This window comes from Bison bison, unplaced genomic scaffold, assembly GCF_000754665.1.
Source record: "Bison bison bison isolate TAMUID 2011002044 unplaced genomic scaffold, Bison_UMD1.0 scf7180017864324, whole genome shotgun sequence".
NCBI lineage: Eukaryota > Metazoa > Chordata > Mammalia > Artiodactyla > Bovidae > Bison > Bison bison.
In genome coordinates, this window is record NW_011494896.1 from 2,331,003 (window position 1) to 2,354,136 (window position 23,134).

The 23,134-nt window shown below is 37.2% G+C and overlaps 1 protein-coding gene across 9 annotated transcripts in view; it reads left to right on the top strand.

Moving 5' to 3' along the window:
- PICALM (phosphatidylinositol binding clathrin assembly protein) overlaps nucleotides 1-23,134 on the top strand; it is a 101,803-nt gene that overhangs the window by 24,663 nt on the left and 54,006 nt on the right. For 7 of the 9 annotated variants that reach the window (XM_010853165.1, XM_010853168.1, XM_010853167.1 and 4 more), the window contains exons 1-4: nucleotides 5,105-7,816; nucleotides 10,910-10,985; nucleotides 14,778-14,880; nucleotides 22,245-22,338. In XM_010853165.1, coding sequence (XP_010851467.1) covers nucleotides 7,697-7,816; nucleotides 10,910-10,985; nucleotides 14,778-14,880; nucleotides 22,245-22,338 — 393 coding nt within the window. In that variant the 5' untranslated portion in view covers nucleotides 5,105-7,696. Of the gene's footprint in view, nucleotides 1-5,104; nucleotides 7,817-10,909; nucleotides 10,986-14,777; nucleotides 14,881-22,244; nucleotides 22,339-23,134 lie in introns of those variants that run through there. The other 2 variants (XM_010853166.1, XM_010853174.1) reach the window with 2 other exon arrangements.

A 23,134-nucleotide genomic window follows, 5' to 3' on the forward strand; every position in this document is an offset into this window, starting at 1 on the left:
ACTTTGCCAACAAAGGTCCATCTAGTCAAGGCTATGGTTTTTCCAGTGGTCATGTATGGATGTGAGGGTTGGACTGTGAAGAAAGCTGAGTGCCAAAGAATTGGTGCTTTTAAACTCTGGTGTTGGAGAAGACTCTTGGAGAGTCCCTTGGACTGCAAGGAGGTCCAACCAGTCCATTCTAAAGGAGATCAGTCCTGGGTGTTCTTTGGAAGGAATGATGCTGAAGCTGAAACTCCAGTACTTTGGCCACCTCATGCGAAGAGTTGACTCATTGGAAAAGACCCTGATGCTGGGAGGGATTGGGAGCAGGAGGAGAAGGGGAAAACAGAGGATGAGATGGCTGGATGGCATCACCGACTCAATGGATGTGAGTTTGAGTGAACTCCAGGAGTTGGTGATGGACAGGGAGGCCTGGTGTGCTGTGATTCATGGGGTCGCAAAGAGTCAGACATGACTGAGTTAGTATCTGAAATGAACTGAAAGATACTCAACACTTCTTGAATCTTGTTACATTTTTTATTCCTCTTTCTAAAAAAGTTGATTTCTTTTGGTGGTCTTCATAAGCACCTGAAATTGCACTCATGAAGGTGTTTTCAGGTTAATATATCTTCTTCAAAAATTTTGTTTAAAATTGAGAGCTAGATGATGCGAGAATTTGTGAGGATTTATAGCAGCTTTTCTGTTGAATAGTTTTTAAGGGGGGCAAAACCTCTTATATGATTTTTAAAAAAACAGTTGAAAGAAAAACTTACTACTCAATAACCAGATTAAATATAACTATACTATCATGCTCTTAATATAGCTGTCAGTTCTGTTCAGTCGCTCAGTCGTGTCCGACTCTTTGCAGTCCCATGAACCACAGCACTCCAGGCCTCCCTGTCCATCACCAACTCCCGGAGGTTACCCAAACCCATGTCCACTGAGTTGGTGATGTACTGATATATAATTATCAAACTATCAAGTCATCTTTACATTTTAGTTTTCGCCAGTATGAATCTTAATTTTCACCAGTGTGAGTCCTTAGTCCATTTATTTTTGCAGAAAACACACTGGCAGAAATAGAACAGCTAGTTGTGCCAACAGGCTGATTTCTCCCTGCAGCTGCAACTTGTTTTTTTTTGTTTTTTTTTCAGTAAGATGGGAGTTTGCCTTACTTTCTTTGTTGGTTCTGGAGTTTCCTCAAGACTCACCTACATTAGTGTGAGACTGAACTTGTATTCAGAGTACTGGTCTACCTCTGCAACAGGGGATACCAGATTTCCAGCTGTTATACTTGCAGCTCTTGTGCTTATACCACCTCTTCCTCATCCTTGAGGAAATAAAGGAAGAAATCAATGCTGTCTTTTCTGCCAGTGATCATGACATGCTCTAAAGGGTCTGGAATTAGTTACAGTACATGTTTGCTGTGTGATGTGAGAGGTCCTTACTGAAATTTGTGAAAATATGGAAATAATAGTGATATAGTTCCTTTACATACTGGTTTTAACTAGCCGTTATACATGTAACTTAGTTGCTGAGTGATTTTGAAAGTGTTCAGTTCTTTTGGCATCACCCCATATTTGGGCAAATATGCTATACATCAGAAAATAGAGTATATCTGAGATCTTAATGTTACTCTGTATTATTCTTTAACATGGTTTTGGTATAATATACTGTGAGCGTTTTCCCCACTCAGCTTTTTTTCTTTTCTGTGTATTTGTTGGCCTCATAGTATTTCACTACCAGACTGCTGTCATTTAATGAGCTAGTATTCCTCCATTATTGAACGTGTCCACTCACATTGTGACTTAGGCACCTTAGCTTCATAGTACCCTTATCAAAACTTTTGGGATATCATTGTCATTTCTTTTTAGTGCTTTGAATGCGTCTTTCTCTCCTTTTTCGAGTTAACTCAATCCTTATTATTTGTACTGAGTATTCTATATTATGTGAGTCTTTCCCTAGTTTTAATTTTAAATCCAGTTAAAATGTTGGTTAGATTTGTTTCTTAAGGTATAAATCAGTCTGTAAAGGTTGTATTTTTGAATTAATGTGAAAGTCTAACACATTTCTCACAGAGGATCCCAGAAACTTTAAAGAAAATAGCTACATCTTAATTTGGACCATATTTTGTGACCGTTTACACAAAAAATTGAATGATGTAAGATGGTTCATCATTCTGTTTCCCGGACATCTTTTGGCTGAGGTCTGATTTCAACTTGCATGTTTTCTAAATACTTTCAGACTTTTCCTAAGTGAAAAAAACTGTGCTGATACTTTATAGCAAAAGTTCAGAAGCTTTTCTTTATCCTCTCATTGCTGTTTCTTGGTGAATATTTGTTTGTACTCCTACCCAGGAAAAGTTTCGAAGATCTGATCAGCGAAGCAACATATGATGAACCACTTAATTTGCCTTCCAAATTGAGTGTGTCTCCAGTTTTCTAGATGATTGAAGAGATCAATCTTATGCTACTAAAATAATTTCTGAAGGCAGTTGCAAAAGGAGTGTCTTTCGAAATGACCCCTTTGAAAGAGACAGTAATATGTGGCTAAATGATTGTGATGCATTGTGCTTTTTTAAAAAGACTAGCTTTAGGCAAGCTCTTTTATTAGAAAATCTACTTTGGGTATCAGTGTAGTTTTGATATAGCCTAGTGAGTGCCTGTTTAGATGAGAACTTGAGGCTTTTACATTCTGCTAATGGTGCATGTCACTGACTGGGTTGCCTGACTTGTGGAAATCTACCCTTCGACAAGTCAATACTGATCTGTGGCTATCTGGTAACTGGTTATTTCTTAATTTTTGTACTTTACTGAACATGTCCTGATGAATACAAAAATATATATTTGCATTTCACCGCTTTTATTATTATTTTTAAATTAGCTAGAAATTTAGAACCTGCATTAAATTGGCTAGTTGGGTATTTGCTTTGTATATGTTTCCAAGCATCCTTATGTTTTACAAAAAATGTAATTCTGTTACTAAGTCTAGTATTTAGTAATGAGCTCCTGTGACCTTACCTATGGGTCAGTACGTTACCTGTGTTAATGCAGTAAACATTTATTTTATCTACCCCAGACCTTGTTTGTTGGAGAGGCATATTAAATAATAAAATTGAGCATTTTGTTTTAAAAGTTTAGATTGGTTCCTTCTGCTGTCTCTGTGTGGAAAAATGCTCTTCATTTCCATAGTAGGCCTGTTTCCTCGCTCTTAAATACTAGAAATCCTCATGAATTCTCACCTATACTTAAAGCAGAGAACCAATATGCCATATAGTTTTTTGTTTTTTTTTTTTGAGTGTAGAGTTTAGGATTTGTTACTGATGTAATATTAAAGAAGGTTTTACATTTTTTATATTCTCAAGGTAAACAGCTAAATGAAAATATGAGTTTCTACTTTGGAAGCCTTTTGATGGTAAAGGAAGTTTACTTTCAAGTTTGTGCTTTTTAAGAAATGAAATCTGAATTGAGAATGAGAAAAGCAGTAGCTATCAAGGTTTCCATGATATGCTTGATATTTGTTTGAAACAATTGGCTTTTGGTTGATTAGAGGTGTGGAAAACATTTTCCTTCCTGAATTGTTGGGGCTCAAGCTTAGAAGCATTTTCAGGTTACTACTATAGTAGAAACATTGTTCAGAGGAAAAATTACCCCTGCAGAAAATGACTGGTTGAGTTAAAGTACTACGGGCAAGTGTGTTCTGCAGGGTTTGTGTGACCATGCAGTGTATTTTCTCCCAGAAATGTTTGTATATCTTTGGTTTTTGCATTTGGTCTACTCTGAATTTATGCATGAACTCTTATCCTATTTTTCCTGTTATATATGAAGTATTACATTTTAGCTTCTGCAGTTTCCTTCCATTTTTATGTGGTCATTTCTAAATGCTATGAAATATAGTTTTCATAACATTACAATAAACCATTACTTGTTGGATCCCCTTTAACTTTGAAGTTGAGAATTTTCTCATGTGATGGGCTTAGGTCTGTTTTTAACCTTTTGGGGATTGCAGGTTGTGCAAAGAGTTGTAGATCATTGGTGTAATTTGTATAAAAAATACATTTTGAATGGTCATGTTAGGGCTGTTCAAGTGCATGCTAAAATAAATGTTATTTATTAAAAAAGTGTGAGTGACCATTGTATGCATTGCACTATTCTTAGGAAATCCAGCAGAGAACATAATAGAGCCCTCCCTACATGGAACTTATACTTTAATTAGGAGAGAAAGACATTAAACACGTTATAATGAGTTAGGTGATAAGTGCTTTGGAGAGAAATAAAGCAGAATAAGAGGATATAGTGAGGGTTTGGAGGTAGAGGATTGCCTTAAGGCTTTGTTACTTTTTATAAATATTCAGAGATGTTCATCTGATAGGTGACATTTGAGCAAAGATCTATAGTAATAAAGGAGTAAGAGAAGTGTGGATATCTGGGAAAAGAATATTCTAGGCAGAAGGAACAAAATACTGAATACCTGAGGTTAAGAGTGCTTGGCTCGTGGAAGGCATTGCAAAGAAGACAGTGTAACTGAAGCAAAGTGATGAGGAGAGCTGATCACAAAGGGAATATACCATAGATGCAATATACGTAATCTACTGTATAACATGCTCATTGAAACTGAAATCTACACTTTTCCCTTCATTTAGAATCAGGCTGTCTCTGACTAATGCTCATTGAAACTGAAATCTACACTTTTGGCTTCATTTAGAATCAGGCTGTCTCTGACTAATCCAGCGATTTACTTACCTCCCTGATTAAGAATATGGAAAATTACCAACAAAAGTATTTGCAGATTCGTTTTAAAATCTCTGATTCTAGACGAGAGTGATGGGGAAGTAAATAATAAAAGTATAGAATTGTGTACCAGCTTTAGTGTCTGTGTGGTGGGTACCTTAGTCTGTGGAGAGGAGAATTTCACAAAGGAAAATACATCATTCATTTTGAGGAATGAGCAAGAATGGAAGGATTTAGGTGTGAAGCAGCAATATGTGTATGTGTGTGTGAGAGAGAGAGTCGCTCAGTTGTGTCCAACTCTGTGGACTGTAGCCCTCCAGACTCCTCTGTCCATTGGATTCTCCAGGCAAGAATAATGGAGTGGGTAGCCGTTCCCTTCTCCAGGGGATCTGCAGGACCCAAGGATTAAACCCAGGCCACCTACATTGCAGGCAGATTCTTTACCATCAGAGCCACCAGGGAAGCCCGTCTTGGAAGTTAAGGTTCAACAAGGAGGATGGGAGATCATTGAGGTTAATCAGTGTCATGGCCAGTTTTTATTTGGGCATGTGGGGTAGGTGAGACCCCAAATGAGATCTCATTAGAAGTGAAGAGGCCAGTCAGTCCAGCATTTTCTTAGTGGGGACAATTTTGGGTGGAGCAGCTTTTTTTCTTTTTTAATGTTTGTTTATTTTTGGCGGTGCTAGGTCTTTGTTGACGTGGGGGCTGCTCTCTGGTTGAGGTGCATGAGCTGCTCACCGCGGTGGCTTCTCTTGCTGCGGAGTGCGAGCTCTGGGCGTGCGGGCCTCAGTGGTTGCGGCTCTGGGCTCTAGAGCACAGGCGCAGTAGGTGTGGCGCGCAGAGCCATGTTGCCCAGCGTGGGGGAGATTTTCCTGGATAGGGACTGAACCCGTGTCTCCTGCAGGTGGATTCTTTACCGCTGAGCGGGGCGGGGCAGCTTTTAATTGCGGAGAGTCAGTTGCGCATGGCATGCCAGTCTCCCTCAACTTTGTCCTCACATGCCAGTAAAGCCCTTCAGAGGGTATGATAATTCCTCCCTAACTTGGTTCTAAATACTCCCAGGACTGGTTGACTTCTAGTTAGGGAAACATAGGATCTTCGCTCTGGCTTTGTCAGTGATAGTGGGGTGGAGAGGAGAAGGTGGGATATCTAGAAGTTCAAGAGACTTGGTTCTTGATGGGCTCTAGGGAGTGTTCACAAAAACATGTGGGTGTGCGAACACATACACACATGTAGAAGTGCCCTTGGGCAAGTATTGTGACAAAAAATTTTGTGACAGGTTCAGTTTTGGAAAGTAAGATTCTGAGGAGTAAAATGATTATTGACATCATTGTGAGAAGTAACTGTTAAATGAATAACTTACAAAGATAATTTCTGGAAGGATAAAGAAAAATACAGATACATAAGAATAAATCCATGGGAAAACAGGAAGCTAGGAATATAATTTCATATATTAAAATCAAAACTTGATCACTGTGTTTGATGTTTTAAAGGGTTCAAAATGAGCAGAACATAGATAGGGCTTGCTCCCAGTAAATTATATTTTGAGAGAGAATATCTTTGGAATAAGGCAAGTACAATATATTCAGTGTCTTGGGGCAGGTATAAAGTACTATTTAAGATCAAATTTAAAATAGGAGAAGTAAAATATCAGAAGCTGAACCATTCAAACCAAGTTGGATGAACTATTTAATTTTTGTTGCAAGTAGTATCAATTGTGAAAGCCTTGTGTTCCATGGGCATTCTGTTTGACTGTCCTGTGCTTTGTTCTTCAGGCATTGTTGGCCAGGGTAACTGCTTATCTAAAATGCATTTGCTTATCAAATGTTACTTTGTACAGAAATTGGCCCTATTAAACAAACATTTTTGAAAGATTATAAGCAGATAAACGGTCATAGTTGCATTGTTTCTTTTTAGCAATCACAGCCAAGTTAGATCACTTGAGTTCATATTTAATCATTAGGTACTAAAGGTGAAAAGTGGACAATCTTTTAATGAGTCACAAATAAATAATATTTTCCCCCTTAATGGTACTTACAACTGAGGTAGTTATTATACATTTTGTTTTATGCATACTTTTGAAACAACTCATCTCTTGATCTTCTTCATTACATGTCTAAATTGGATCATTTTGTATTTTCTTCATTGAATTTGCCAATAATATCTGTGAAGCAGATATGAGGTGAAATTCTGAGAGGTATATTAACTTTTTCTTTTAGTTTTGGTACTAGAACAATTGTAGATTAGACTATTTTATGGTAATGTTTTCCAGTTATTTATATTTTAAAATATAAAGTTAGAACTTACATTGTTTTACTTGTTTTCAGAATAATAATTGAGTAGAGTTCCTGAATCAGTTCTTTGGAAATTTGTTGCGCTGAGAAACTTTCAGCCATTTTCAGTTTTGTCAATATTAGCTAGTTGCTATCAAGTGAAAACTGAGCGAACTCAGAACTGAAGGGAGAAAAGAATGAGAATTGTTTTCTATAAACAAACTGAGAGTCCTGTCCACTCACAGACCACATATCTGCTCTATTAGTACAAGCACAGCATTCTAGGGAGGATTTTAATAAAGGTGTTCGACCTTCAGCTTGTGTCTGTTTCTATATGTATGAGTTAACTGTAAGGATGAATATTATTAGTATTGTAGTTCTAAATTTTTATAAGAAGTAAGAGAACTGAGAGTTACTCGAGGCCTTGAAACAATAAAATGTGCTTCAGGGTGAAGGAAGTGTGATTTACTTTCTGGTATTATTGATTAATTATGTGATATTTATCAATGCCCTGTTTACTTCTCAGATAGAAGTTCTGTCTCAGTTGTTCTCTTGGGAGGATTTTTTAACAACTTTTCCAAACTATCCATTTTTGTTCCACTCTTGTTAAACGTTTACTCTATTAGTATGCAGACCTACCGTTAAAAGTAAAGCAGAGTAAGTTAATCTTTTTTTTTTTTTTTTATTGCAGACTTAATTCAGTGCACAAATGAGATGAATGTGAACATCCCGCAGTTAGCAGACAGTTTATTTGAAAGAACTACTAACAGTAGTTGGGTGGTGGTCTTCAAATCTCTCATTACAACTCATCATTTGATGGTGTATGGAAATGAGGTAAGCAGTATTTTTGGTTAACAAGTGTCCTGGGGGTGTTGACTGGTTCAGGTTGCTTCTCCCACTGACACCTCAGAAATGCCTATAGCAACTGAATAATATATATAGGTCAAAAGGGCAGAAATAGAATTGTAGACCCTACACTTTTTTTTCTGCCTTTTAAGTCAGAAAGCAGAAAGTGGGTCAGAGCACGGGGGACTTTCAGTAATGGGATCGAGAAGCAAAGATTAGTGCCCGGAGATGGGTTCTGTAAGCAGCTCTGGTTTTGCAGGCCTTTGTGTATAGCTTATATGTTTGTCTCTGTTCACTTGGTTTTTCATTACAGCCCAGTCAGGTTTCTCTCTGATCTCATATAGTTGTTTGTAGAAGCCCTTTGCCTAGTTCAAGGCTGTGATATTAAGGACTAAGATGGCATTTTGCTGAGAGGGTCTGATTGAAGAATACCTTCTTCAGCAGAGTTGTGTCTAAAGTCTTCATTACCCAGAAAGGGTAACGAATAAGATGCATAAACCTTTGCAATTTAACGTCTGGAGAGAATCATGTTGTTTTCCATGATAGCCCAGTAGCTAATTTTTGAGTTCTTGATTTTCTCAGCCTAGTATGCTTACTTGTAAAATTGTGTCAAAAGGAGTATTTAAAACTGTGTTTAAAGAAAGTTTGAATGGAATTAGATAAATCTAGGACCTTGGTATGTGCCTTAGAAAAATGCAGATCACGGATTGCTAGGAGATAGTTCCCAGTGAGATGAGGAAGGACTTTTTTGATTATATTTGTAGTTTTTAAATTTTAAAAGTTATTTTCAGGAGTGCTACCTGAAGTATGATTACTTAAGTAACACATGTGACCCATGTTTAGGACATGTTACTCAGTTGCTTTCTAACTCATTATTAGCAATATACAGAGTCAGTAGAAAAAATGAATATACTAGCTTCAGTGTAACCTAAAACATTTTCATCTTAACTAGAATAATAGTTTCTATTTTTATTCGGAATGTGTTTACCTAAGATCATGATCATCTGTTCAGAAGAATTTCAGGCTTGTATATATTTTTTTACCTTAAAGAATAAACTATGCAATGCTAAAGAGGCAGACATTCAGTGGTGACTTTCAGAGGTGAATAAGGTAATAATTTTCCCAGTGCTCAGTCGTGTGCAGCTTTGTGACCCCATGGACTTGTAGCCTTGCCAGTCTCCTCTATCCATGGAATTTTCCAGGAAAGAATACTAGAGTAGGTTGCCATTTCCTGCTCCAAAGACGTTTCTGACCCAGGGATTGAACCAACATCCCTTGGGTCTCCTGCGTTGGCAGGCGAGTTCTTTATCGCTGAGCCACCTGGGAAGCCCCAACGGTGATAATACCAGAAACAAAACCTTTTTAAAAGGCAAAAAAATAGAAAGTTGGCTGTCATTCCTTACAACTGACTGACAGGAAGAGAAAGGTAGCATTTCAGTAGTGGTTTTCAGATAAACTGTTTGCCTTCAGTAGCTGAGAGAAATTTGGCGCTCTGCTCTTTTTTGGGTGCTAGTTTGTACAACCCTCAAGTTTTTGCATTGGCAGGCGTTACTGGTCTGTGAGAGTATGCATAGAGTTTCACTATGCTGTGGTGATGGAGATTCTCTAGAACAGTTGTTCTGAAATAGGGCAAGGCAGGCGAGTGATTTTCACCCTCAAGGGACATTGGCATAACTGGAGGGGATGCTACTGGCATGTAGTAGGTAGAGGCTGCTGGCATGCTGAACACTTACAAGTGCACAGCACAGCCCCTCACAAAAAAGAATCATCAAAACTTACGAAAATCATAGAGTGTTACATTGTCTTAGGATTTTTTTTTTTTTTGGTCTGAGGATATTTGAATGCATTTTGAAACAAGTTGTTTTAGGATAAGTGATGAAACAGGAGTCTTTGATTGTCAAATTGTTTTTCAAAATCATGGTTGTTAGTTTGTGGTGATCTCTGATGAACACTATTGAGTCAGAGAAGTGATCATGTACATAAAATTGATAGTAATCCTCTGCATACATTTACAAAAGTAGTCCTTTTAAAATTTGTCCTACAAAGTTGAAAAGAGTTTCTTTAGCTGTTTTAGAGGTTGTGTGTAAAAGGAAACTAAGGCAGTGTTCTATGGTAAGCATTTTGGAGAGGGGCTTGACAGTATTTTGAGAAGATGAATTTTTATACACCTGCTGAGCCAACAGTTCAGCCCTAAGTGTATATCATGAGAAACCCTTGCATGCCTGCAGGTGGAGACCAGTACAAAGACGTCAGTGAAACATCGCTAATAACAGTAAAACTGGAAAGAACTTAAGTGTCCATGTAGAAATGGATATATAACGGATGCAGTAGTTTGTTGAAATACTCACACATTGTTGAAAATGAGTGAACTAGATGTGCATATATTAAATTGATAATTCTTGGGAAGAAGTTATTAAAAAACACATTGGAAAAGAATGAGTACAGTATAGAATTTCTGTAAATTTAAGATAGAAACCAAAATTATGTACTGTTTTTAGATCCTTATATATGTAGTAAAATTTTAAAAAACATTCATGAGAATGATAAAAACCTACTTTAGAAAAGTGATTGCCTTTGCAGAGGGAGGAAGAGAAGGGAATGGTGTTGAAGGCGTGTGTCTTTAGTAGTGTGTAATTTGATTCTGTAAGGGGATCTAAAGTGATCTTTAATATGGACTGTGGGTAAAAGGATGTCTGTTCTGTTATACTCCAGTATGATTACTGATATTCTGTTTTTAAAAAGAAATAATAAAAATTTGGATCACTAGATACCTGTTTTAAAATAAAGGCACCATCTGAATATGATTAGCTGTAGCTATAATATGCTATAGCAAAGCACTTCTAGTTAAAAGTGCCTGTTTCCTTTTAACTTTAATACCATAGCTGTGGGCATTAGACTTTAATACATTCCTGCATGCTAGTGAAAAATATGTTTTATGTTTTTGGGAGGACTGAAGATGATAAATTTAAACTAGATAAGATTAATGTGTTAACCACCACTTTCCCCCCTAATTCTCAAGTTAAAGTTTCTTAGATGGCAGTACTATTTGACATAATCATTTGTTGTCTTTTTTTCCCCCAGCGTTTCATTCAGTATTTGGCTTCAAGAAACACGTTGTTTAACTTAAGCAATTTTTTGGATAAAAGTGGATTGCAAGGTAAAGACACCTTATTCATTACAGAAAAATCAAGAGTGACCCCATTTGAGGATTACTGCAAAGTTGAACTCTGTTCTTTAGAACATATGCTATGGAGGAGCCTCATGTTTTAGTGACGGTTGTAGAGAAGAAAAAAGTATCTTTGCATAAGAAGATTGATTGACTTCACTTCTTGCCACCCAGAGCTCTTTGAGAAGCAGTATAAAGTAGCAGTTTAAGAGCATGGGTTCTGAAAGTGGACTGCCTGGATTGAATCCCATCTCTAACACCAACTGCATAAATTTGAGCAAGTTACTTTACCTCTCTGCATCTGTAAAATCAGGAGTAATGATAGCACCCACCTGTAGGATTATCATGAGGTGTAACCTAGTTATACGTGTAAGGTGCCCAGAATGATGCCTGGCACATAGGAAACACTACTTACATTCTATTACAGTTGTTCTAAATCATACACAACTAAAGATTGATAAGTATGAAAAATATTAAATTGATTAATGATTTGAGGAGTAGCATTTTGGTTCCATAGGACGTTAAATTTGAGTTTGGTGTTATCAAGTAGTATAAGAAAACAAGTTTTTTAATTCCCAGCAAATAAAATAAATAAAAGGAATGTTGGTCGAATAAAACAGAATTATTTAGTGAAGTTCTAAGGGGAAAATTTTTCTAAGCCACATATGACATATCTAACTTTAAAAATGTAAAGTTAGGTGTAACTTTACATATCTGTAAATGTAGAAAGTAACTTTTAACGTATCTGGTTTCCTTGTTGTTTTTGTTATTATTTTATACTTTATTCTAAGAAATGTTGAGAATATCATACATTTTAGTAGCAAAGGTAAGTATAATATGTTTTTCAGATGAATTACTTATTAATACTTACCAGGTATTTTATTTATTTTACTTTAATTCAGTAACATGAAATTGCTGTAGTCTAGTACTGTAGCCCTCCATGTTCGTACTGTCTTAACGGGATCTGTTACACTTAGCCAGAGCGAGACTGTTAGCATTATAGAATAACTCTAGGAAGAGCCTCATAAAGGACATACTAAGACCATACTAAAGGAGTACTCAGCAGTAAGTTTCAGCTGGGAAATATCTTTAGAAAAGGTAAGATTTGTGCTGTGCTTTGAAAGATGGATGAGAATGTGAGTTGACTTAAACAAAGGTACACAGATGTATGTGGATGGTAAAGAGCATGGGTGTTTATTTATAGAGCAAATGAAAATGAATAGAGTGTAAGATGAGGTGTTGGAGAATATGTAATGGCAGATAACCCTTGGAAAGCTGTTTGGGGCCAAAATCATGCAGAAAGGATTTTGATATATTTGGGATTTTATAATGCAGTGAGAAACCATCAAAGTTTTTGAGTTGAGGGAGGAGGAGAGAAGGAACATGTGTTATTAAAAAAACCACTCTAGCCTGTTGTATTTGAGTGAGTAACATCTTAAAGGACCTTGAGACTGCTCTGGTCATTATTTTGCTCATCTAGTAGAGAGTTAATGAGGGCTTGAATTGTGGCTTCTGTGGAGATGAAAATCAGTAGAATTTAGTGAGTAGCTGTGTATGTGTTTATGAACTGTTCAATACTTCTTTACTTTTGGCAGTTGAAAGTACTCATTAGAATTGAATACTCAGTCTTTCAGAGATTCTGGAAGATCAGTAATCTGTGCATAGAACCAGCTGTTACAAGGTTGATTTTACTTTAATGAGAGATATCATGCCTTAAATAAGGGGGGGAAAATGAAGCCATGAAATCCCTTTTTCAAGTAAAATCTTCAGTAGAAGCTATCTGTATATATAATAGGTGAAACTGGAGCTGTTTTGTTTTCTGGAACATGGATAAAACTACCTCATCTTTTTATTTCTGCTTTCAGCCTTATTTAGTTCATTTGAACTGTAAGAGTCTGGAAAACAATATGCAAATCACTACTCTAGAGCGGAATATATGCATATGTTCCAAGTGGGTTTTTTGTGTCTCATTAACTACTGATTTTCTACTTTCTTGAGATGGAAATTAAGCACTTCTAGTGACAGGGTTTTAAGGCTTTCATTCATTTATGTAGAGAACAGTTTTTAGGCCTTTTATTTAAAGCTTATATTCAAAGATATTATAAAGGTTAGACTGAAATGATAAGTTATAATTCAGTGATGTTTTTGTAATTTTGATTGCTGATGTATTTTGTTGGGTGGAGTCTGGTATATTTTATTCAGTATATACTGGCTGTTATACTGGTTGTATATATTATAATTAAACTTAAAGTACGTGAGATAATTATATACATCTAATGGCTGTATTTGAAGTAAGAATAATATGGGTACACACAGAGTTCAGGGAAAGTTTTAGAGACCGAGCCTTGAAGGATGAGAGATGTTTCTCCCCTTAGTGAGGATCTAGTAGAGTGTATTAGAGGGAACAGTATTAACTAAAGAGCTGAAAAATGTGAGTATATAACACCTTATACAATACACTAATAGCTATGAGAATATCTGAGGACAGTGATTTCTTTCTGTTCACTGATTTTTCTCCAGTAGCAAGTTAGTGAAAGTGAAATCGTGTCCGACTCTTTGCAACCCCGTGGACTGTAGCCTATCAGGCTCCTTCGTCCATGGGATTTTCCAGGCAAGAGTGCTGGAGTGGATTGCCATTTACTTCTCCAGGGGATCTTCCCGACCCAGGAATTGAACCCGGGTCTCGCACATTGCAGGCAGACGCTTCACCATCTGAGCCAGCTACTAAGAAATATTTGCTGAATAAATGAATTGGTGATTATGTTAAATCCAGTCACTGTACTTTGTGTGTGTGTGTGCACTTGTTTTGGTGTTATATCTTTTTAAAGTAGCAGAGATCATCAACTAAAATTAAATTCGTTAGATGAAGATGAACTAGAGTAGAATGGATCTGCTTTTACAGTGAAGGTGAAAGTCGCTCAGTCGTGTCCGACTCTTTGCGACCCCGTGAACTGTATAGTCCATGGGATTCTCCAGGCCAGAATACTGGAGTGAGTATCCTTTCCCTTCTCCAGGAGATCTTCCCAACCCAGGGATCGAACCCAAGTCTCTGGCATTGAAGGCAGGTTCTTTACCAACTGAGCCACAAGGGAAAGAGCAAAAATTTGCAGACTTCTTGAGCCAGGCAGTAGCTAAAACACAAGTTTGTTTGTTTGTTTTTAATAATATTGATTAGATTTTATGGTGCTGAAGTCTTCAAATCTCATGATTATGTTGAAGCAAAATCTTAGAATGATTTAGCTATTCACTTAGAAAGTTTCATTGAAAACTGTCATAGAATTATTTTTTGTTAGGCCTTAAATTTGCATATTGCCACTTATTTCATTGTACAATGCAGTCATTTTCTCTGCTACTTATAAGGTTGGCACCCATAAGTTGTGCTAAATCATATGCAACTAAAGATGGAAAAGTATGAAAAATATTAAATTGATTAGAGGAGAGGGATTTTGGTTCTTCAGGATGTTAAATTTGAGTTATGGGGTTATCAAGTAGTATAAGAAAGCAAGTTTTTCAATTCCCAATAAATAAAAGGAATGTTGGTCAGAATAAAGCAGAATTACTATTTTAGTGAAATTTTAAGGGGGAAGATTTTTCTAAGCCACATAAGACATACCTAACTTTAAAAATGTAAAATATTGTAGATGTTAATGTCACTTAATTCATATCACTAAATTGAAGGTGGAATATCAAGACATTGTGGCCACTGGATAAAATGAGTTGGTTTTCTAAGCTAATCGGGTTTTTAATATTTTATGAAATCCTTTTATGTTTCTTTTCTTACAGGATATGACATGTCTACATTTATTAGGAGGTATAGTAGGTATCTAAATGAAAAAGCAGTTTCATACAGACAAGTTGCATTTGATTTCACAAAAGTGAAACGAGGGTGAGTTAAGCTTTCTTTCATTCTTTTTCTTTTTGACATCTAATGAACTTGAATATTTTAAAATGTTAACTGCAGGCATTATTTGGCAAGCTCCAGGAGATGGTGAAGGACAGGGAAGCCTGGCGTGCCACAGTCCATGGGGTTGCAAAGAGTCAGACACAGCTGAACGACTACACAACAACAATAGGCGTTCTTGATTATGAATTACAGAGTTTCCAGCCAGTCTTAAAAAGATGAACTTCATGTTTTTTTAAGTATATCAGATACTTTTGCACTAGGATTTTCGAAATTCTTATTAAAATTTTCAACAGCTTTATTGAGACAATTCACACAACATAAAATTCACCCTTTTAAAGTGTACAATAAGTGGTTTTTTTAGTATATTTACAAATTTGTGCAGCATCACTGCTGTCTAATTCCAAAACATGTGTTTGCTTTTCTTCTGGACCTTGGCAGTCACAAATCTACTTTATATCTGTAAGGATTTGTCTGTTCTGAATATTTTTTAGGTTTATAAAAGTAATAAACTATTTTTTAAAAATCCAGGCAACATAGAAATCTGACTTAAACTGTTAATATTTTGCTGTATCTCATCTGTTTTCTGTGTGAAAATAGAAATAAAAATAGGTGTATGAAGACACATAGAAAATCACGTTTGGATCACACTATTTGAAGACTGCTTCCCTCCCCTAATAGGTATTTTAGATATTCTCAGTATCTGTGCACATAGAACCAGCTCGTTCTTTTGAATGGCTTTAGAATTATGTTCTAGATGTACCTTTGATTTATTTCGTTTTTTTAATCTTATAAAAGAAATGTATTGAATATTCTTTTACATGTGCTTGCATTTTTTTTTTTTTTAATTTATTTTTGATCACACTGCTTGGCATGTGGGATCATAGTTCCCCAGCCAGGGTTGAACCCGTGCACCCTACAGTTGAAGCACGGAGTCTTAACCACTGAATCATCATGGAGGTCCCTGTGGTTGCATTTGTAAGTGAAATTTCCTGTAGAATAAATTCTTAGAATTGACAAGTCAAACAATATATACATACATGTACCATTTTAATTGGAGAAGGAAATGGCAACCCACTCCAGTATTCTTGCCTGGAGAATCCCATGGACAGAGGAACCTTGCGGGCTGCAGTCCATCGGGTCGCAAGAGTCGGACACAACTGAGTGACTTTGACTACTTTGACTACCATTTTAATAGAAAACACCAAATTGCCCTGGTACCAAATTATTGAGTTAAATATAGTTATAAATACCTCTTTCACTATATTCTTCCATCATCATGAAAATGTATCTCATTAGGTATTTTGTTAGTTGATTGACTAACTTTTAAATGGTGATATTGAGCCTCTTTCTCTCTTTGTAAAAATACCACTCTTGCTTTGTTAATTGCTTTTTAGTATCCTTTGCCCATTTCTCCATTGGACTTTTAAAATTCTTCTGTCTTAAAAGCTTACTGGCAGTTTAGTCAGATAAATTTAGGTTGGATTTCTAGCTTTACTCCAATTAGATGAGGGATTTTAGTAAGGTACTTCAGCCAGCTTGCTAACTTTTAAAAAATAATTTTATTTGAAATAATTCACTTCCTGAAATGCTGCAGGAACAATACAGATAGCTCCTATACACTTCACTCAGATTCATCAATTTTTAACATTTAATTATTCTTTGTGTATGTGTTTGTTTACTTTTTTGTTTGACCCATTTGAGAGTGGATTATATATAGGGGAAGGGAAGTCGCTCAGTCGTGTCTGACTCTTTGCGACCCCATGGACTGCAGCCTACCAGGCTCCTCCGTTCATGGGATTTTCCAGGCAAGAGTACTGGAGTGGGATGCCATTACCTTCTCTGATGAATGAGTCTACCTATTTGTAAAAATGTGACTGATGAAAACAGTGCAATCACTAGGTTATCACACTGCGAGTTCAGTTGTCAAGAGGGAGCAACTCAAAGGACATCACACAATCTATAAACCAAGCTGGAAGGAGCCATCCAGACTTTGCCCTGCTGAACCCTTTCTGGGCGATGATTAGACAAGTGCTCATATACCTCATGCCGTTTTACAGTTTATAGCTCTTAACATTTCAGTGCCTATTTCCTAAGAAAAAATATCTTTTATTACATATCCATCAATTGGCTAACTTTTTCCACATCATGCCACACAAACTGATGCTATTTTTACAGGACAGTATGTTACATGGAAAGGACTACATGAGACTACATGAGAAGGACTACATGAGAAGGGTTTGGGATTAATGTGCTGGCATACGTATAGCCCATTTGTACCATAGTAGTATGGTGTGGCACAGTTGGAGAGCGTTAACTTAAGCTTCAAGTTAATTCATCTGTGAATTTTTTAAATTTTATTTATTGTTATTGTTGGTTGCACTGGGTCTTCGATGCTGTGTGTGGCATTCTCTGCTTGCAGTAAGTGGGGCTACTCTCTGTTGCAGTGCAGGCTTCTCATTGCAGTGGCGTCTCTTGCTGTGGAGCGCAGCTCTAGGTGTGCGGGCTTCAGTGGTTGAGCACGCGTACTCAGTGGTTGTGGCTCTCAGGCCCTGGCGTGCATGGGCTGCGTTAGTTGTAGCACACAGGCTCGGTAGTTGTGGCCCATGGGCTTCGTTGCTCCATATCATGTGGGATCTTCCCGGACCAGGGATTGAACCCATGTCCCCTGTGCCACTGCAAAGTTTTGTAAATATTGTTTCATTTGTAGAATGGTGATGTTAATAGCATTTATCTATTAGGATTTTTGTGAGAATTAAATGATTTATTGTATATAATGCTTATTAGCACATGACAAACTGACAAGCTTTTGGATTTATTGGGAAAATAAATTGTCACAGGTTATAAATACTGCCCTCTCCCCTTTTTTAGCATTTATTAAAACTTTTTAAAAAATCTATGTGATAAAAATTGTTGTCTTTGTTTTTATGGCTACGGTCTTTTAAGCAAATTTGAGTGGGGTTTTCTACCCCGAAGTGATCAATTGACTATGTTTTCATTGGATTTTTTTATGGATTCAGTATTTTTATTTAAATCTTAACATTCATTTAGAATATATCTTGATATTAAAAAAGTGAGATGGAGATTAACTACAATTTCTAATAGAAATATGGGATATTCAAAAATCAAAATGAATCATTACCCTGTATGGTTAAGTGGGCTTCCCAAGTGACACTAGTGATAAAGAACCCACCTGCCAATGCAAGAGACATAAGAGTTGTGGGTTCAATCCCTGGCTCAGGAAGATCCCCTGGAGAAGGACATGGCAGTCCACTCCAGTATTCTTGACTGGTGTATCCCATAAACAGAGAAGCCTGGCATGCCATAATCCATAGGGTCACACAGAGTTGGGCACTACTGAAGCGACTCAGCATGCATGCACTTGGTTAAATGACTTTTCACTTAAATACACTTACTTTAGCCCCTTTTTTGTTATTCTGGCAAATTCTTAGTCATTCTTCAAGATTTCACTCAAATATTTTTTTGAGGAAGCCTTTTTTTCTGTTAGATTTTTTATGACACTCTCATCCATGAAAACAGTACAGTCTCAGATTCTTATTTTCAGGACTTTCCACAGTGTCTAAACATAGTAGATGGTTAATAGTTTTTGAAAAGATTATTAGATGAGTTTCTAAATAGTACATTAAATGGTTCTATGAAAAATGGATCCAGTAAATTGCCCATTAATGTATCTTTTTTAGTTGGTTGTGTTATACATTGGTCCCTTCATTTTCTTTTTGTTTAGCATTTCATTTTTTTGATAGTGTTAACTTGCCGTGTAGAATATCTTGAATTCTAAATTGGTACAATTTGAAGTGGTAAGACATTGTTAGTAACTAGCAAAAGAAAGAATAATCCAGATATTGTCTGTGAGTAAGAGTATGGATGATCAGCCTTTAATTCATTGCTCTTATATTTGGGAAGTATATGAATTTAATTACACTTGATTACAGAAGTAATAAATACTTGTGTTCTGCATGGAGTATGAATTGTCATGCATTTGATTTGAATCATATTTGAGCATTTGGGTTTGTGAATTGAGTTTTTTGAAGTCAGTTGCTGACGTAGCTTGTGATAACTGTTTGGCTTTTTCTTAATTGAGAAATTTAAAGTTCTCTGGGAAGAAATGATGTGGAGGCTAGTGAGAGAGAGAAGAATAAAAAATGTTCCCATTGTTTCTGTCCTAAACCATTGGGGAGATGGCACCTTTTACTGGTAAGGTTTTTGGAAGCAACATAGGGTAGTGGTTAAAAATTAAGAAATTAATTTTGGAAATACTAGTTTTTAGATATCTGTGATTTTTCTAAGTTAAGATATCAAGTAGGCAATTTGACAGTACTAACTAGGACCTTTGAGAGTTCTGGTCTGGGTGTATAAGTGGCGGTTTGGTAATTTCTGCCTGGGGAATGACAGTATCCTAGGGAATAAGTGTAGAATGAGAGGGGAGGGCCCAGAAACATCTTGAGATACACAGCATTTATTTTAGAGAATGAGTAGAGGATGAGGAGACAAGGAAAGAGACTGAAAAAGTAATGGTGTGGTAGGAAGAAAACAAGGAGTGACAGGTATCAGGGATGCTAAGAGAGTAGAGAACTACAAGAAGGAGGAAAAAGTTTGAATGCTGCTGAGAAGTCTAGTCAAGTAATGTTGGCCTAGTATCCACTGGAGAGGCAACATAGAGGTAAAAGTGGAGCTTACACTAGAGTACGTTGAATAATGAATGAAAATTGTGGATTTGCCAGAAGAGTGCAAGGGAAGGAGAGGTGCAAGAGGGTGAAGGGTATTTGCAAGGGCATGATAATACTTATCTTTGGAATTATGAGCTAGATGAAAGAAGGGAAAACTAGAAGGGATCAATATGGGTAGTGGTAGGGTTGATACATTGGAGTTTATGATGAAGTCAAATAGTTTTTGTCATGGGACACTTGACCAAGGTAGCTAGAAAGTTAAAAGGTGATTTGTCAGGATGAGGTGTCTGAATCTTGGCTTTTTCTTACATTGAGGGTAAGGGAGTGGTAATGGGGGCTAGGGATAATGTGGTTTCTTGGCAGGCAGAAAGGTCCATCTAGTCCAGGCTATGGTTTTTCCAGTGGTCATGTATGGATGCGAGAGTTGGACTGTGAAGAAAGCTGAGCACCGAAGAATTGATGCTTTTGAACTGTGGTGTTGGAGAAGACTGTTGAGAGTCCCTTGGACTGCAAGGAGATCCAACCAGTCCATCCTAAAGGAGATTAGCCCTGGGTGTCCTTTGGAAAGAATGATGCTAAAGCTGAAACTCCAGTACTTTGGCCACCTCATGCGAAGAGTTGACTCATTGGAAAAGACTCTAATGCTGGAAGGAATTGGGGGCAGGAGGAAAAGGGGACAACAGAGGATGAGATGGTTGGATGGCATCACCGGCTCGATGGACGTGAGTTTGGATGAACTCCGGGAGATGGTGATGGACAGGGAGGCCTGGCGTGCTGCAGTTCATGGGGTTGCAAAGAGTCGGACACGACTGAGCGACTGAACTGAACTGAACTGACGGTCAGGACATGACTGTGAGAATAGGGGATGTGGTTAAGGGCCTTTGAGATCAAGATGTTGGATTGATTGTGCATGTAAGATGTTGAAATTAACTGAGAAAAACTGAGCCAATGTTGAAGTCTTTCATGATACAGGGGAAGTGACCAGAAGGTCAAAAAATCACTTAGCAAGGAGAGGGAGGGAGAACTGAAGGGACCAACAGTGACTGATAAAACAGGGAGTGTGACATGTGTGGGGATAAAGAAAGGGCTGCAAAGAGGGGGTGAGGTCCTCATCCCAAACCCCTGAAGCTGGTACCAGTCAGTGAGGACATGGGTATGTATGAGTTAACACATCTTATTTGCGAGGGTTGTTGGACTAAAACTGGTCAACAGCTGCCTACATAAGGCAGTCCAATGTTTGTTCTTTAAACTCTTGTCCTGCAAAGAACTGTTTTTGCTTTTCATAGCTTAATTGTTTTTCTGGTATCTGGAGTTGTGTTTTAAGAGATAGCTTAGGGTAGAACAGCTATTTCTAAGTATGGATCATTTGCAAATGAGGGAACATCCATACATTTTTTTGAAAGGGCCTTATTCCTCTACCAGAAGTTTATGAAAAGCTCTGCTTTAGAGTCTTATACACTTGGGTTTACATACACACTGACCCTAAAATCAATTTGTTTTCTGACGTTAGATACTCTCATAACCTCAATGAACCTAAAATTTCATTGTCTATAAGATGGGACAAGACCACCTGCAGGATTTTTCTGAAAATTTGAAAAACATACACCAAGCCCATAAGACAGAAGCCTGGTCTATAATAAACATATTGGTGTTAGTTGTGTGTGTTAACTCTATTGCCTCTTATTTAATGTTTTTGGTGTCAGTTTCATAAAATTCTAATTTATTTGGTACTGCTGATATTTATCTTTCTTTGGAAATATGTAACAGAATATTTTATTAAAAACAGTTTCTCTCAAGCATCACTTATTTCAATGGCCCGATTAGAATGACTTGGTAAAACTGTCCTTTATATTGTAATAAAATTTTTTTTAATTGTATATATTTGAGTATATAACTTCATGTTTTATTTATGGCTATGCTGGGCCTTTGTTGCTGTGCACAGGTTTCTTTCGTTGTGGAGAGCAGAGGCTCCTCTTTGTTGTGGGGCACGGGCTTCTCATTCCGGTGATCCCTCTCGTTGAGGAGCGCTGGCTCCAGGGCCCGAGGCGTTAGTAGCTGCTGCACTTGAGTTCAGTAGTTGCAGCTCACAGGCTCCAGAGCGCAAGCTCAGCCGTTTTGGCACAGGGGCTTAGGTGCCCAGTGGCAAGTGGGATCTTCCCAGACCAGGGTACCAATCAGCATTCCCTGCATTACAAGGAGGATTCTTAACTACTGGACCACCAAGGAATCCCTAAAATAATTTTGATTTGAGCACAAATAAACTACTTTAAATAAAGTGGTACTTGCCAAGACTTGTATTCAAGTGCTGTGTCCTCTTTAGTGATTTGAGGGAAATGCCCTTTAGATGAATGAGTAGTGTGAGCATCAGATGATTTCCTCATGTGAAAAGTATAGTATAAACCTGGTTATATATTGTAAGCTTTTATTTTTATGTCTCATGTTTTACATCTTTTTAGTTTGAAATGAGCACTTTGATATTGGACATACGATATTTTCTGTTTTTGTTTTTCTATATGATTTCTACTTGAGGTTTCAGGTTCAATAATGACATAAAAACGTGTGAAGTTTGGTAACAACTTGTTCTCTGTTTAAATAGAGAACCAGTTGGGAATTTGAAATATAGATTTAATAACAAACTCAATTGTTTTTTTCCTTAAACAGGGCTGATGGAGTTATGAGAACCATGAACACAGAAAAACTCCTAAAAACTGTACCAATTATTCAGAATCAAATGGATGCCCTTCTTGATTTTAATGTAAGTTGATTACATAAATGCTTTTGTAATTGGGTATTTTAAAAATTTCATCATTTTAATTAGATTTTTTTATCTCAAGTTGTCATAGACTAATTTTTTCACACTATTATCCTATTTGGCTAAGGATTTTCTGTAAATGTAGCCCCAAATCAGATTACTTTATATTTTAATAATTGCTTAAGATTTACTCTGATTTCTTTGGTGGTGCTTCCATAATCCCCGCTATATTATAGGGTATACAAGCCAAAGAAACCCAAGTAAGACGGTAGGTGTTGCAAGAGGGCATCAGAGGGCAGACACACTGAAACCATACTCACAGAAAACTAGTCAGTCTAATCACACTAGGACCACAGCCTTGTCTAACTCAATGAAACTAAGCCATGCCCGTGGGGCCACCCAAGACGGGCGAGTCATGGTGGAGAGATCTGACAGAATGTGGTCCACTGGAGAAGGGAATGGCAAACCACTTCAGTATTCTTGCCTTGAGAACCCCATGAACAGTATGAAAAGGCAAAATGATAGGATACTGAAAGAGGAACTCCCCAGGTTAGTAGGGGCCCAATATGCTACTGGAGATCAGTGGACAAACAACTCCAGAAAGAAGGAAGGGATGGAGCCAAAGCAAAAACAATACCCATTTGTGGATGTGACTGGTGATAGAAGCAAGGTCCAGTGCTGTAAAGAGCAATATTGCATAGGAACCTGGAATGTCAGGTCCATGAATCAAGGCAAATTGGAAGTGGTCAAACAAGAGATGGCAAGAGTGAACGTCGACATTCTAGGAATCAGTGAACTA